This window comes from Malaya genurostris, chromosome 1, assembly GCF_030247185.1.
Source record: "Malaya genurostris strain Urasoe2022 chromosome 1, Malgen_1.1, whole genome shotgun sequence".
NCBI classification, from domain to species: domain Eukaryota; kingdom Metazoa; phylum Arthropoda; class Insecta; order Diptera; family Culicidae; genus Malaya; species Malaya genurostris.
This window is the reverse complement of record NC_080570.1, coordinates 33,569,152-33,587,048: the sequence shown is the minus strand read 5'-3', so window position 1 is coordinate 33,587,048 and position 17,897 is coordinate 33,569,152. Positions and strand designations below refer to the sequence as shown.

Here is a 17,897-nt window from a genome sequence, read left to right as displayed (position 1 = left end):
AGTGCCGTCATTGAGAGTCGAAAGGAAGATTAAAATAGAGATCCCATTAGATAACCTCACCTTCAGGATGCGAATCCGAAGCTGTTCCCGTCGAACCGCTTCGATAAGTCATTTATAAACTACCAGACAAAAAGGAATTCACTTGCAAACCGTTTCGGTTTTTTTTTCGTTTTTCGAGCTAGATTAAATAAGCGATGACCTTCTTCTTCTTCTGAAACCAGCTGAAATTACTTTCTTTTGAAAAGGCTCTACTAATTGTGAAAGTTAAAGCATCAACATCGGGCGCTCGGATCTTCGGATGTCGGTGCCAAGAAGGGCGACCTGAATCATGTTTTGGGTGGAAGCTTTGAATCGAAGAAAGTGTAATCAATTTGTATCGGGGTTTTTTCTATGGGTTCGAAGAACGTTCGAATGCTTGGCACACTCCAAAGGGAGGAGAATTGACTGAACCGACGCTGCCGTGCTGGAAAATTTAACGGAGTTATATTTATCTTCCGGCAAAATCTGACACCAACAAATTGTAGCGAATTTGCAGTGCAAGATGCACACACCCTCTGGAGGCTACTGGTTTGGTCTTCAACATTGGAGATTGGAGAGAAATTGAATGGAATTTTGCACACCAAGCCTCAGGCAGAGATTCTTGAAAATCCAGTTGACTTGGCGATAGATGGTTGGATAGATAGGGAAAAAAAACGACCACAACCTCATCCGGCATTGAATTTTCCTGATTCGTTGTGATAGCAAACCCCTTCGAGGAATGATAATGCACTTGTGTGTTGGCGAAAGGAACAACGAGCTTCTTGCGGGACGAAGAAAACTCCCAGTCCGTAATCAAAGATAATCTCATCAACCTTTTGTGGTTCGTTTAGTGCCGGGTTCGTCCCATCGGCCCTGGGCCAGGGCCGTACTTACCTCAACCGGTGGTGGGGCACTTCTATATGAAGGAACTATCTTGAACGTAACGGATCCGCGTGCATCCCGCAGCATTCGCTGTAATTGACTGACGGTCTGGTGCTGTACCGGTTGGCCGTTGATTTCACGGATTTCGTCGCCGACGTGCAGCGTGGCCTGCCGGTGAATCATGCCACCGTGCATGATCCGGGCGACGATGCACCGACCGTCCTCGGTCATCTTCAACGTTATGCCCTGAAATTAGATTGTCGCGTGAGTAAACATGTCCCCGAACGGACTGGACTGTTGGTTAATTGTTTGGTTACTCACCATCGGTTCGTCGGTGTTCTTCTGGAACTGCACCAGCCGGACACGCGTGACGTGCTGCTGGTCGGCGGCGTCGCCGTTGTCGATGTCGTCGTTGCCTCCATTCAGGTAGGGTGCGATCGGTGGTGGTGTTACCCGTAGAGCTTCCTCGCCGTATACTTCTCTAGCTACCACGTCATGCGTGTGCAATAGAGCCTATCGGGAGGAATAGAAGAGAGAAAAAAACGGCGAAGGAATTAGTTATGCTAGTTTTCAATTGTGCATTTACTTAAAGGGCATGTTTATTTTGATCACGCGGTATTGATTTTCATTGTAGCAAATTCACGTGACATGATCAAGCAAATTCACGTGACATGAGCTCAAGAAGATGTTCTTCGAAATTAATTTATTGAACGATAGCTTCTCCGTCAAGCTTCACGATTTTATTGCGTCAAAGGCCGACGTTTCAAAGGAATATATTCCTGCATCTTCAATGCAAAATGACATCAAGTATTTATTGTAGTTTTTCTCAGAAGCTGATGGAACATTTCTTCGAAAAGTTGAACTTCACCGCAAAATATATATTTTCTGAAGCAACACTTGACCAAAATGCCATCTTCCAATGCATTACAGAAACACCGTTTTTCTTACACTTGGCATTAATACCATTTCAATTCTAATGAAAGATTTTGACAGCATGATAGTCACTATGGTTAAGAATCAATTGTCACCAGAATTTATTGGAAGAGCGCCAATACCGATGATTTGTTTGTGTTTCGCCTTCGACACATCAGTGCATAAGCAGATTATGTTGGAATGCCAATGCCACCTCGTAGATCAGCATAATCCGCTTAGCAGACGTAAAGTAATTGCTGTTTACAAATATCACTTGTTTGCACCAAAATGCAATGCCCTTCCCGACGTGCCGAAGGAACGAAGCAAACTGACAGCATATTGGCCACTAACAGATTGTAGTCACTTTTTTGCCGTCGGCTCAAACGTAAAAAATGAAAGTAGTCCAAGAGCTACCAAACCCCTTACTTGAATGACTACAAATATCGACGTTATGGAACTGATCATCCGCTTATTAACAATTTGGACAAAATCAAGATTTTCAAGAATCCTCAATATCTTAAGAATCTCAAGAATACTAAGAATCCCAAGAGTGACGGAATTCTAGAAATTTTCGGAATTGTCGAGATTCATGGGATTCTTGAAACTCTTAAGAAAATCGGGTTTGTCGGGATTGCCAGAATCGTCGGAATTCCCGAGTGTCGGAATTCTAGAAATTCTCAGAATTTTTTAGATTCATTAGATTCTTGAAACTCTTGAGAAAATCGGGTTTGTCTAGAGAATTTAAAGAATTCCGACTAAGCCGAAAATTCCGAGTACCCCTAAAATCTCGACTATACCCAAGCCTTGACATTCTTTTCGTGGAATTTGACCTTCTGTTTCAACAAACTACGCAGCCGATTCTTAGCGTACGGAACCATTGCATGTCTAGTGCTAGGATCCTACTGACAATAAGAATCCTTCCAGGCCGGAGTCGAACATACGACAACTGGTTTGTAGGAGTAATCTCGACAATCCTACGAATCGCAAATATTCCAAGATGTTCAAGAACACTGAGAATTTCGAGAATCCCACGAGTTCCGAAAAACTCGATAATAACGACCACCCTTATAGTCTCGATCACCCCCGACAACCCCTAAAACCTTAAGAGTCCCATGAATCCCAAGAAATCCAAGTTGGTCCCGAAATTTCCGACAATCCGGATAATTCCGAAATTTCCGACAATCCGGATAATTCCGAAAATCCTAGAAGATCCAAGAATCCCAACTATCCCGACAAACTCAACAATTCCGACAATTTTGATAAACCCACCAATCTCGACAATTCTCACAATCACAACAATCACGAGAGTTCCGAAAATCCTAAGAATCTAAGAAATTTCAACGATCCCGAATATCGAATCCAAAAAAAAAAAACAAATAATCTCAAGATTCTTGAGAGTTTCAAGAACCACAAGAATCCCAAAAATCGTCAAAATTTCAAGACTTTCGACAATCCCGAAAATTCCGGAAATTCAGACAATTCCGAAAATCCAAAGATTCAAAAGATTCCCGACATTCTCGACAATCCCGAGAATCCCGAGAATCTCAGATATCCCATGAATCTTGAAAATCCCGAGAATAGTGAGAATTCCAAGTATCTTGATAATTCCAAAAATACTCACAATCCCGACAGTTTCGAGAATCCCAAGAAGCTCATATATCCAGAGAACTCCAAGAAAGTCCCCTGAATCTCTAAAATTCCTACTATTCAGATAGTCGGAACAATCGCCGCAAACTCAATAACCTTGACAATCCCGAAAATCGCAAAAATTCAATAAAATTCCAATAATCATGACAATCCCAAGAATCTATGCCAATGACATGATAAATCATGACAATCCCAAATATCTCAAGATTTCATAAAATCCCAGCAAGTTAAACAATTCCAACAATCCCGACCATCCCAAGAATCCCAACCGAAAAAAATCAACAAACAACCATAATTGAATCCCAAGAGTGCCAAGAATCCCGTCAATTCCGAGAATTTCTAGAGCTCCAACATTCCCGGGAATCCTAACAATTCCGACTAACTCGATAATCTTGACAATCCCGACAAACCTGCCAAACCCGATCTTCCAAGAATTTCAAGAATCCCATGAATCTCGACAATTCCGTGAATTTCTAGAATTCCGACACTCTCGAGAATTCCGACAATTATGACAATTCCCACAAACTCGATTTTCTCAAGAGTTTCAAGAATCCCATGAATCTTGACAATTTCTAGAATTCCGACACACTCGAGAATTCCGACAATTCTGAGAATCCCGACAAACCCGATTTTCTCAATTTTCCAAGAGTTTCAAGAATCCCATGAATCTCGACAATTCCGAGAATTTCTAGAATTCCGACACTCTCGAGCATTTCGACAATCCCGACAAACCGGATTTTCTCAAAATTTTCAAGAATCCAATGATTCTCGAAAATTCTGAGAACTTCTAGAATTCTGACATTCTCTAGAATTCCTACAATTCTTACAATCCCAACAAATCCGTTTTTCTCAAGAGCTTCAGAATCTCATGAATCTCGACGATTCCGAGAATTTATAGCATTCCGACACTCTCGAGGATTCCAACAAAATTCCGATAGTCACAAAGGTGAGAGAATTCACAATTCCGATAATCTTTACTGTTCCACTGTTCCGAAATTTCCGACAATCGCAAAAATCTCGAGAATTTCAAAAATTTCGAGAATTTCCACAATCGCGATAATTTAAAAAAATTTCGAACAAGCTTGATTACCTCGACAACTCCGATAAACCAGACATTCTCGACGATTTCGCCAATCACGACGCTCTCAAGAGTTCCAAAAATGACAAGAATTCCCAAAATCCCAGAAACTCCAACAATTCTTATTATTTCAATAATCCCCTGACAATCTTGATCACACTAAGAATACCGACAATTTCAGGATTTTGTAGAATTGCGACACTTCCCGAGAATCTCAAAAATTCCGACAATCCCCAAGAATCTCAAATATCCATATAGTCTCAAGAATACTGAGAATTCCAAGAGTCCCAAAAATTCCGACAAACACGATGCCAGCAATTTCGACAGGCCGGAAATTCCAATAATCCAGACAATTATGAAAGTTCAGACAATCTGGACAATACCGAGAATCCCAAATATCTTGAGAACTCCAAGAGTCCTAAGAATCAGAAGAATTTCGACAAACCAGAGAATTTCGAGAACCCCAAAAGTCTCGAAAATTACAAAAGCCTCGACAATCCCGCAATTCCAAGAATTCCTAAGCTTCTCAATAATCTCTATAATCCCAAGAATCAAAAGAATCTCAAGAATACTGAGAATCCCGACGATACCTACAATACCGAGAATTCCGACAGTCCTGAAAACTCCGACAATCCCGAAAACTTTGACAACCCCGATTGTTCCATCAATCCCGAGAATATCTCTAGAGTTTCCAAAACTTAGATATACTCCATAATCGTCATAGTACCGAGAATTCCGAAAATCTTTCCGAATTCCCAAGAATCCCGAGAATCCAACGATCTCGATCATGTCGACGGTACCGAAAATCTCATTACCCGCCCGAATCTGAATATCCTTAGAATCTCGAAAATTCAAAGAATCCCAACAATCTGGAATTTTAGAAATCCGACAATCCCGACACCTCCGATAGTTCCGAAATTCCCGCGAATCGCAAGGATCTCAAATATCGCAAGAATCTCAAGATTACTGAGAAAACTAAATAACACGACAATCCAAAGAATTTTGACAAATTAGATTATTCCAACAATGCCGAGAATCCCGATAATCGGAGAGGGAAAGAATTCCGAAAATCCCGACAATCTTGAGAGTCCCAAGTACTCCGATTTCGACAAATTCGATAGTCCCGACATCCTGAGAGCTCCGACAATCCTGACATTTACAACAATACCGAGTATCCCAAGAATCCCAAAAATCCCAACTTCCGAGAATTCGAAGAATTCAAACAATCCCGACCATCACGACAATACCGAGAAACTCAATAAGAGATCACGAGAATGTCAATTAACCCAAGAATCTCATGAACCCTGGGAATCCCATGTATAAGAGTCATAGAAATCCCAAGAATCCAGACAAACCCCAGAAATTCTAAAATCCCGATATTCTCGCAATCCCGACAGTTCCCCAAATCCCGAGCATTTCATAATAAGACCGAGAATCCCCAATTCCAACATAAGAATCTCAGGAATACTGAGAATTCCAAGTATAACAAATATCACGAAAATCCAAAGAATTCCGACAAATTCGATAATGCCTAAAAATCACGGTAATCTCTAGAATTCCGATAATCCTGATATCCTGAGAATCCCAAGTATTCCAGAATTCCAATCCCAATATTTCAAAAATTTAAATTTTTTCAAAACAATTGGATTGATGACAATTCAAAATCTAATAATAGTTTCTACGAGTGATTTTTAAACTGTGCTTTTGTGCACTAGTGATGACAATTTTTCAAATTCCAGCATTAAAATATTGCTATACCAAATAAAGCCTCATTCACCTGCAAATTTGTAGTACATGATCCAATTCCCACACCGAGTACCTACTTTCAGTCCCTTACTGCAACCTTCGCCCCAGCCAAGTGGCCTTCTCGAGGGCCCTCCTTTTGGATCGGTTTGAAAAAGTTTCCTTAAAAATCAAGTATCTCAACCGTCTTTCAACAGCATCCTTTTACATCTCCATCATTGGCAATCTGATTACAACTTTGAGTATCTAGTCTGAAATTCAAATCAAACTCGAATGGGTTGCTTTCAGCCATTTATCTAGCTTTCAAAAAGGGCCTCTTCGTCTCGAAAAAACATTTTCTTTTTTTCCCGAAGATCTAAGACAATATGCAAATAAAGCATATATAATGTCTTTCCTGGGATCTGTTTTCGGTCTGGGAGATGTCTTCTTTTTTTTCGGCTATTGTTTTGTTTGATCCTCAGCCCCCGGATGCAGGAAATGGTTCGTTTTTGTTTTGCACCGGTGCCGAACGGCATTTTTCTGCTCTCTAGTCCTCAGGAAGGTGTCCATTATCGGCTTCACCACCACCGGCAGCACCCCCAGTTCCCGTGCGCGAATTGTGAACCAGCAGGAATTTTGTTCTATCCGTGGTGTCTCTCTTTGTCTTCGTTTTTATCGGGCAGGTGTTGTAACAATCACACATTCGAGGTTCATCGTTTTCCCGGCCGATGGGCCAACAGCAAAGCTCGGTGGGGTGTGGGCGTTTGTGGACGGAAGGACGGAGGAAGTTCGACGATTTTGTTCATCGTTTTTTATGGTCCGTAAAACAGTTTCTCACGGGAGCTGTTGGATGAGCTGCGTGCTGCAGAACTGCGAAGACTTTTTGAAAAGCTCCTGCTCCAGCTTCTAACGGGAAAAAAAAAGGAAAGTTTTCCTGCGTCATTTTGTTTTGCTGTGGTTTCATGATTCTGTACGAGCACGAACTAACAAACATTCTGTGACTGGGTTTTTGCATTACTCGAGTAGTAAGGCTGTAAGATAAGGTAATTTTAATACGACGAGGAGACGTTTATTTTCAGTTTCTATCAGTTTCCGGCACGTGATTTGACGCCACTCGATTATTTTTTGTGTGATTAATGCTTTGGAAACCAATATTCAACGTGTCATTGATGAAATACGGCCTCAAATGATTGAAAAGGTTATCGAAAATTAGACCTCCATAATGACCTTTGTGAAAAACAGTCGTGGTTGCCATAAGCCCGAAATCATATTTAAATGTTAAATACCAAGAAATTATCCACCAAATAAAAACAAACCAGCTTATTTATAGTAGGCGTCTGATTTGAAACAGTCGAAATGCTTTGGTAAATTTCTGACAAAATGTTAGTTATTAATCATATAGTTTGTGTTCCTCAATCTCTAGGCAGCCGGTTACCGAGAGAGCAATATGCAGTTATTTTATTTAAAAATCAATTAGTCGTAAAAAGCGGTTCTATGAAAATAATAAAAAAAGTCGATAGTTGGCTTATTCGAAATTTATATTTGATTATTTTCGCATTTAATTATTGCACCTGAAACTACTCTCATCCTAACCGCTCCAAGACAAATTTTGAACTTGTCTTGTCCAATCTCCTAGCTCATATCTGACTATCACTGTGGATGGGTGCGGGTCATTTCGCCGAAAGTCGTTTTGCCGAACGCCATTTCGCCGAATAGGTCAACAAAACGGGCGTTAACGTATTATCTTTCATTTGTATTTATTTTAAATCAATTCCAATTATAATATTAAGACAATTTCAGGAATCGTCGAAATGACCCTTTCGGTGAAAAGGCTTTCGCGCGAAATGACTTTCGACGAAACGGCTTTCAGCAAAATGGCTTTCGGCGAAATGACCCTGATCCACAGTGGATAACCAGACAGGTCAACTATTTGAACTAAAAATATCTAAAACAACCAAAACGTTTCAATCAAGAATAACTCAGATTTAGCCATTCGAAGGATTCGAGACTTGCTCAGACTATATAATATGAAGAATCAAAACAGCATATTTAGACAGAGGATATGCTTGATAGATCAATAAAACTACGCATATTGTTCTAGTGGAACAATTTTATTGCTTACAAATAAAATCGAAAAAAAGACAAAGGACGCGGACAAATTTGGCAAACCACCATCTATGCCAGTGATTCCCGAAGTAGTTCCCTAAAGCCCACCAGTGGGCACTAGATTAATTTTAGTGGGCAGTAAATTCAAAATTATCAACAGGTTGACAATGAGTCGAAAATAGGGGGCGTCACCATCTTTCTGGGAAAGGCTCTTGGCAAATGTATTTATAACAAGTTTAACACGCGGGAAACTTTTCAGTACTTGATTATTACAATCCAGGATCAAGGCAATCCATTAGGTGCAAGAATGATGTGAATAGTGAATCATTCAATTCTTGTAAGATCTCTGAGAAAGAAAACGAAAGTCAGGAGATGGAAACTTCAGTGGTGGTAGGATCAAAATTTTTTCAAATGAGAATGAGTGAGTGACCGACTTCATTCGCTTATCGCACAAATCATAGTCAACAATTTCTTGTAAGTCGACAGTCCTGCTAGCTATTTAGTTCGATGAACGATTGTAGACTACATTTCTTCGATGGAGAAGTTGGGGTTTCGCTTGTAACAGATGAATATTTTTACTGCATTAGTAACAGTTAATTTGGCCTCATTCATCAATCTCGATAACTTTGAGAGCGAATAGTATGAATTTTCTTGATGCACAAGCAAAATTTTGACCGTTACTCTGCTTAAATCCGTTTGCAAATTAAAAAAAAACAAATTTACAACCACAAGACGCGATTCCTTCTTCATATCCTGTCGAAGGAAGATTCAATGTAGTTTTGGTTATCCAACTAAGATATCGCTTAAATATGTGGGAGGATTTGCGAGCTTTGCTAACAATCGTAGAACCAAATACTAACAAAAATAATAAACACAATTATGCCCATCTTTATCACCATTAGCTATTATTTTGTCTTATTTTTACCCAACGAAAAGACCCGATTGAAAACGAACGAAATCCAAAAACTCACAGTTATAAATTCTCAACCTACTTCAATCCGGGAAATCTTTCTGCCAACTAAGTTACTGTGGATGTGATGAAACAATACTCAGAAAATTTCCTTTCAGAAAAAAAATTTCTATTTGATTGAACTGAGCAATACCCTGTGATCCAATTTCGCAAGCAAAAAAACTTATCAAGCCTTTCTCCGGTCAGGTTCCTCCAAAAAACGTGTTTCTTTTAAAAAATTCCACGTATTGTTTAAACAATGTTTCAAAATTGCACTTTTTACTGATAAAAATTCATATATTAAAGTTCATAAGTTTTTTCTTCTTTTTATTTTTCATCATTTATAGGTAATCAATCATCAGAAAGCAAAAAGCTTAACAGCTTCATATTCTGTGTAGAATTGGCTATGGTCGGAACTAGAATAAAAAAATTATCCTGGGCCTCTAACAGAAAAGACATGAATAGCTTTGAACCGTGTAAATTTTTGTTGTGAACAAGCCTCCAGATGGCCCAATACCAAATTTCATGACACTAGTGTTTGAATAACAGCTGATTGGTGTCAGACGAGTTCTAGTTTTCATCGAGCAACAACCACGAAAATAAATGATTTGCGGCACGGATTGATCTATCATCCCCCTTATTCTCCAGACCTGGCCCCCAGCGACTATTATCTATTTTCAAACCAGAAAAAGTTTTCCCAGTGAAAGAAATTTTCGTCGAATGCTGAGGTCATTGCAGACACGGAAGCCTATTTTGAAGGTCTTGACAATTTTTTTTTCAAATGGCCTCAAAATATTGGAGGATCGATGGGTCAAGTGTATCGCTATGAAGATTATATTGAAGAATAATCGACTTTTTCTTTGTTAGACCCGGGACTGAAGCTTAAGTTAGTAAAAGGAGCGTGTGGTATAAAGCAAACTACAACAAACTAAGCAAAACACCATTAAATGAAAGCTTCGCTAACGAATCACCACCATGAAAGATGAGGAACGCGTATCAATTGAGCTCACCATAACCTATAGTATTGAAGAGCTAGAATTAAGACGAAAGAAGTCAAAGATTGGTAATTTCAAGGGAAAAAAGTTTACTTTTTTATCCACAAATTTAAGCTAGGTGCACATACCCATTTTCAAATTGATTTTACGTTTCGTCTTTGACTCATCAGTGCATAGCAGTTTATATTGAGCCGCAAGGTACGCACTGATGAGGCCAGGACGAAATTTGAACAAAATACTTCTTCCAGATTAGACTATTATAATAGTCTGAGTTTAATTTTGGAGTTATTCAACACAAAAATAGGTGCTTCCGGCATCGGAAATCGGGAGCCAGGATAGTCGGAATTAATTTGACAATCTTTTGAGGCCAGTGATTCCGGAACGAAAAGGTTGTTTCCGGATGATGCTTCTAATGCTTTGTATGAAACCATAAGGCTCTTGATTGCAACCTAAGTTTGTGAAAATCAGTCACGCCATATCTGAGGAAAATGGGTAAGTAATCAGCATCGGTGTTGGGCGTGTACAAAATTGATCGAGGCACGCAGTGTGCATCGTTTGTAAAGGCGTGTTGTGTTTTCTTCTTCCGTGCCAGCACGTACCGGCGCGTACCAACTTTGTATCGTCATTTTATAAGACGGTTTGAAAGCGTTAACACTTATCGCCCTGTAATTGCGGTATTTTCTAGCAATTTACGAAAAATAAAAATTTCGATTTTTTTGAAAATTGTTTGAAGGAATTTCATATATGAGATTTTGTTGTGTCTCTATTGACTTTTTTTTTTGCTTACCCAACGGATCTTGAATTAACATTTATTTTTTACCATGTAGGATTGGGAAGAAAATTATTTTTGGTACCATTTTGATCTATTTAATATTTGAATCTCAAGGTAATTGAAAAATGATAAACCAATCGCCAAAGAATTTTAAAATTAAATTTTTCAACTTGGTGGGCAGTAGAATGAATAATACATTCAACATTGGCATTCGAACAAAAAAGTTTGGGCACCACTGATCTAGACGTGCTAAGCCTTTCAGAAAACTGAAATTAAAACTTAAGTTAGCGAAAGAAGCGTGCGAAATAAAGCAAAACTACAACCAACTAAGCGAAACACTTTCGATGCAAGCTTCGCTAACGAATCACCACAATGAGCGATGAGGAACGCGTATGAATTGAGCTCACCATAACCTATAGTATTGAAGAACTGGAAATAACACGAAAGAAGTAAAATACTTCTTCCAGATTAAACTATTCTTGAAAGCTAAATTGAATAGAAATAATGAACTTAGCGAGGTACCGCTCGCCGATGGTCACGCAAATAGGTGAATAATTTGTTGCTCAATTGTTTTAACTTTTTTTTGAGTACTCAGCTAATTTTATATGAAGTTGACGGAGCACCCCTCCCAAATATGCTTGCAAAAATATCGAAACCCAGTAGAAAGTTTGTTGCTAATATGTTGCAAACTAGTTACGGTAATTTTGATCTTGTTGCTCAAGTACTTCGTTATGTTCATATGAAGTTAACGAAGAACCCCTTCCAAGTAAACTTGAAAACATATCGAAACCCAGTAGATGGTTTGTTGCTAATAAGTTTCTAATTAGTTACGGTAATTATGAATTTGTTACTCATTTTTAAATATTTATGTAGTACTTCGCTAATTTTTAATGAAGTTGACGAAGCACCTCTCTCAAATATACTTGAAAACATATCGAAACTCAGTCGAAAGTTTGTTGCTAATATGTTACTATTTAGTTGCGGTAATTTTGAATTTGTTGTTAAATTTTCTGAAGCTATTCGTTAAGTTCATACGAAGGTATCGAAGCACCTCTATCACATAAGCATGAAAATAAATCACAACCCAATGTATTATGTTTTGCTAATAAGTTGCTAATTAGTTACAGTAATTTTAATGTGTTACGCATTTTTTTAATTTTTTTTATATGAAATTGACGAAGCACCCCTCCCAAACATACTTGAAAACATATCGAAACCCAGTGGAAAGTTTGTTGCTAACAAGTTGCAAACTACTAGCTACGGTAATTTTGAATTTGTTGCTCTTTTTTTTGAGTACTTCGCTAAGTTCATTAGAAGTAAACAAAGTACCCTTCCTAAGTAAGATTGAAAACAACAACAGCTTGAATTCAAGTGGATAATTTGTTGTTATTTTGTTACGGTGTTTTTGAAATATTTTTTAAATTTTTTTCTTAGTGGCGTCGCGTGACAAAATTTACTGATATGATATCAGATGTGAAAATAATATCAAATGAAAACTAAAGACAAAAAACGAAAAACGATATGCTTTTTGATAGGAATTTTTTATTAAACTTATTTCGTATCATTGGTACAGTAGAAGAATTCGGAGCAATGCAACCGCATCACTTTGCAACGAAGACAGCAATTTGTTTTCAACTGCTATGTGCATTTAGCACAAACCTTGCGGTAACAAAATCCCTTAGTTAACTGTAAAAACCATGTTTTAACCGTTATGTTATGACAATCTAACAAATGTGAAAGTCTAGCCTTGAACGTCGATACGATATCTTCAGAAAGCTGAAGACTATAATGACTGAATACAATATCACACTACGTCTAATTAAAATATATCCTCACCACTCTGACGAAATTTCATCATTCCATGATGAGACTAATTTTCTCAACTTCCCGAAGCAAAAGATCTTCGCTCCGATACACAAAAAAACGACCTTCAACTCCCGCGGATGCTACGAAGACGTGGAGCCGCCACGAGCAGCCAGATGACATCGCATAACAAGCTTTTATTATCCCTACTATAATCCAAAATTACAGCATTATTATGTCGACGATATTCAGATCCGGTGACGATTATAAATCCGACCCGACTTGATATGTTCTCGTCCTGTTCGCTGGGGTTGTTCGTTTGTCTTTTTTTTTTGCAGCAGCACAAATTTTACGGAACTGTCACGATCAGTTCGTTGGTTTATGAAAAAAAAAATTAAATAAAAAATAGTAAAAGAAACCGACTACATGCTGACTCAAGCAGCTTGCTGCTGGTTTTGATCTGTTTTTAATTAACTTTACCAACCGCGAACAACCATTCGCGCGCACACACACACACACAAAGCAGCGACGTGATCGTCTTCGGCTGAATACGACACAGGAGATGACCGACGGACAGCAGCACGGCCGTCGGACAAATTGCTCAGCACTTACTGAAATTAATGCACAGAGCACTGCAGGTCGGAGGGCTGTTTTCTTTTTCTATCCGTTGTTTTTTCTTTTGTTCTACATTCCGAATAACTGTCAGCCATCACCATTCGAGGTTATCTTTCCTCTACTGTTTACGAGCAGAAGTTGCAAATGGATTCGTCGTCAAGTTCGGACATTTATCATGCGAAAGAATAAGTTATTTTCAAATGACGACATTTTTTGTGGCCGCCGTGGACGATTCGGCTGAGAGACGAAACTCGGGTTGGGTTGTCGCTCGGAATTATATAATTTCATTCGACTGTAAAAAACGACTTTGAAATAAACTATCCTACTATAAGTCGTGCTAGCTAACGGCGAGAAGATTGAGTCCTTCGGTATAAAAAACTTATTCTGAAAACTGAAATTGATCTTATTTTGGCATAATTGTTTGGATATATTTTCAAATTTCGCTTTACTTGTTGTAGCCATGACGACCTGTTTTGTATATTGTCATATTTTTTTTTTTTACTTTTATGTTTCGATTATTATTGTTACTCACTTTGCTGTTTCCGCAATAGAATTTATCTTTTATTACAGAAATTGTGCTTAGTTTGCCGTTTCTGCAGATTTATATTTCTAGTTAGCTCCTCTAAAACTTTTGCTACATTGCAGTTGTTATGGTAACAAATACTAATTGATTGCATTGCACCTGCAAACAGTTTTTATGATCATCAGCATAGGATAACGAGCAAATTTCCTAATCCGTTTACAATTTGAAACAGATCCAACACGGTAAGGCTTTACCTGGTAAGTTGGTTCGGTATTCCAAAAACCGAGAGAGCTTCCAGGAATTGAACACCGGCGAAAAATAAACCAACACATTCGGTAACAATCCATCGCACACTGCGGAGTATTATTTTCCAGTGATGCACCACCACCACCACCATCATCGTAACTATGGTAGACCATTTTTCAATTACCCATAATCCGATTGAACGGAACTCGGCTGTGAAATAATAAATCCGGTGGTGCACAGTAACTACAAACACAACGATTCAGGCTTTTCAGGCGCCCCGCGGAACCGTTTCCGATGCGATACGGGAATAAAGCTAATAATCGATGAAAAGAGTAAGTGGTCGGAAAATTTCGCTTTGTGTGCTTCGCGTTGCGTGTGCTCTTGAGTTTGTGGAGCTGCTGCTAGAACAAAGGTGAAGTGTAGAATCCATTACATTTGGTTATATTAATGATCGTTTAGTCGTAGGGTTTGTTGTGAAACCCGGCTTGCGTTGAATTCACTGAACAGTTTTTACTTTTATTCACTTCGACTTATCAGTGTATTAGCAGTTCAAGATGAACTGCATGAACTGCTAATGCACTGATAAGTTGAAGACGAAACGTGAATCGAAATTTCAAAATGATGTTCGTTCAACAGAGGAAATCTAAAGTAGGAGAGTCCGAATGTGATCTTCCGAATAGTTTTACAAGCATTTTCTCAAGTAGTTTTTCGAGCAGTTTTTTGGATACTTCGTGCAGTTTTTTTTTTCAAAAACATTGTAATTTTTGTTGACGTATTTTTCGAGTAGTTTTTTAAAGCAGGTTTGGGAGCATTTTCTCCATCAGTTTTCAAACAGTTTTTTAATGAGTTTTTCAGTTGTTTTTGCGATAAGTTTTTTTATACCTTTTCTTGGCAGATTTCCGAGTAATTGTGTGAACGGTTCGACGGATAGTCTTTCGAGCCGTTTTCTAGCCATCTCTTTGAGCAATTTCTTATAACAGTTCTTCGGACCGGTTTTTCTAGTCATGTTTAGGCTGTTTTTTTTTTCAAGTAGTTTTTGAAAACGGTGTTTGTCGGGCTGTTATTTTAAGTTCTTTTTTCGAACCGTTTTTATGCCGTTTTTACAAGCAGTTCTTCGAGTATTTTTTGATGCAGTTTCCTGAGCAATTTTCTTGAGCCACTTGTAGACGACAATTTTTCGAAATTCTAGTTTCTAGAAATTCTCTAGCAGTTTCTTCGTGTTGTTTGAACTGTTTTTTGGAAGTTTTTTTTTGTGTAGCTTTTTCAAACATTTTTTTTTTGGAATAGAATTGTTTTTGTGTTTTTTTTTCGAGCAGTTTTATAAAATAGTAGATTCGCATAGTGTTTCCAGCAGTTGTTGAGCAGTTTTTTCGTGTAACTATTTCTAATAGTTTTTTCGAGCTGTTGTTCAAACCGTCTTCTATTTATAGCTGCCTTTTTAAGCAATTTTAGAATCGTTTTACTCAAACAGTTTCAGATCAGTTTATTTTCTAAAAGCTTGTTCGAGTAGTTTTTTGAGCTGTTTTACAAGCTTTGTTGACGAATAGTTTTTCGAGCATTTTCTCAGGCAGGGTTTAGAGTAGGGGTTCGAACATTTTCTAGAGCAGTTATTCGAGTAGTTTTTTTTTATAGAAAAAAGTTGTTTGAACTGGTTTTCTAGCTCGCTTTAAAACCGTTTTCCGAACCAATTTTTGAGCTGGTTTTTTAGCGGGTATCGAAGCTTTTTCTCAAAGAATTTGTTTTCCAAGCATTGTTGATGGGAATTTTTCGAGAAACTTTTCTCGTAATTTCTTTGAATTGTTTTTTCAAGCAATTTTTCGAGTAGTTTTCTCTATAAATTTATGGAGTATTTTGCATTTTGCTAGAATAGTTGTTTACTCTTTTTGGAGTAGTGTTACCCTAGCTGTTTAGCTGTTTTTGAGTAGTTTTATCGAGTAGTTTCTTCGAAAAGCTGGTTCGAGTAGTCTTTTGAGTAGCTTTCCAAGCATTTTCTCACACAGTTTTTAGAGTAGGTTTTCGAATATTTTCTAGAGCGTTCGAATAGTTATTTGAACTGGTTTTTGCTACTGTTTTAAGCAATTTTTTGAACAATCTCTTTAAACCGTTTTTCTACCAGTCGCTTAGAGAAGTTTTTAGTGCAACTTTTTCGAACAGTTTTTTCGAATAGTTTTTAGGACCTGTTTTTAGAACCGTTTTCCGAGATATTTTAAAATAGTTTTCTCAAGCAGCTTCGAAATTTTTTTTATTTTATGTAGCTGTTTTTTCGAGTAGTTTTATCGAGTAGTTTTTTCGATTAACCTTCTACAGAAACTTTTTCGAACTCAAAAAAACTGAGCATTTTGTTCAAGCAGTTGTTTGGATTGTTTTTCAAGTAGTGTTTCGAGCAGTTTTTTGAGCAATCCTTTCGACAAGTTTTTTCGTGTAACTTTTTCGAACAGTTTTACCGAACTGTTTTTCGAACCGTTTTTCGAGCCCTTTTTTGGTCTGTTTTTTTTTCTAGCAGTTTTCAATGCTTTTTCTCAAGCAGTTATTTTAAGCTGTTTATTCAAGTAGTGTAGTTTTTTCGATCAGTTTTTTTCAGAAGCGTTTAAGTAAAGCTTTTTAGCTCAATGAGCTTTCGAGCATTTCGAATTTTTCGACAAATTTTTCCAGCATTTCCTTTGAGTAGTTTTTTCTAGAAATTTCGCAAGTAGATTCTTTAAGCATTTTACTCGAGTAGTTGTTTGAACTCTTTTTCGAGTGGTTTTTAGAGCAGTTTTATCAAGTAGTTTATTCGATGTTTTTTCCCAAAACTTGTTCGAGTAGTATTTTTTAAGAAATTTTTAGAACAGTTTTTCGTTCAACCTTTTCGAACAGTTTTCTCGAATAGCTTTTCCGAGCTCTTGTTTCCAAACCATTTTCCGAGCCATTATTAACTGTTATTCCGAGCAGTTTTGGAAACTTTCTCTCACAGTTTTTGGAGTTGTTATTTCGAGCAGTTTTATCGGGTAGTTTTTTCGATTAGGTTTTTTCAGAAGCATTTTCAAGTAGATCTTTCCTTGAATTTATTCGAGTAGTTTTTGAGAACTTTGTTCGAGTAGTTGTTTGAACTGTTTTTCGAATCGTGCTTCGAGCAATTTTTTTTAACAATCCCTTCGAGTTTTTTTTCGTGCAACTTTTTCTAAAATTCGAAGCCATTTTTTGAACTGTTTTTTCAATCAAATTTCGAATCTTTTTCTATAGCGTATCGTTTCCGTGCAGTGTTTTTTCGATCAGTTTTTTAAAATAGTTTTTCAAGCATTTTTGACGACAATTTTTTTTACGAGAATTTTTGGAAACTTTTTCACAAGCAGTTTTTTAGCTGTTTGTTCAAGAAGGTTTTTCGATCAGTTTTTTTTCGTATTTGTTCGAGTAGTTGTTTGAATTGTTTTTTGAGTAGTGTTTCGAGTAATTTTTTGAAGTATCTTCGAGTAGTTATTTGGTGTAGCTTTCAAATAGTTTTTTTTTAATAGAACCGGTTTTTGAGCTGTCTTCCAAGCAGTTTTTCGAGACATTTTCCAAGCAGTTTTTTGAGAAATTTTCCAAGCAGTTTACGAGTTCTTTCAAGTAGTAGTTTCGAACAGTTTTATTGAGTAGTTTTTTCGATCAGT

General features: G+C 37.7%; 1 protein-coding gene across 1 annotated transcript in view; it reads right to left on the bottom strand.

Annotated features, from left to right (window-relative positions):
- LOC131436312 (peripheral plasma membrane protein CASK-like) overlaps positions 1-17,897 on the bottom strand; it is a 582,446-nt gene that overhangs the window by 24,930 nt on the left and 539,619 nt on the right. Inside the window, exons 2-3 of the mRNA XM_058604978.1 lie at positions 1,222-1,413; positions 913-1,146 (exon numbers count right to left, since the gene is read on the bottom strand). Of these exons, the coding sequence (XP_058460961.1) occupies positions 913-1,146; positions 1,222-1,413 (426 nt within the window). The remainder of the gene's footprint in view (positions 1-912; positions 1,147-1,221; positions 1,414-17,897) is intronic.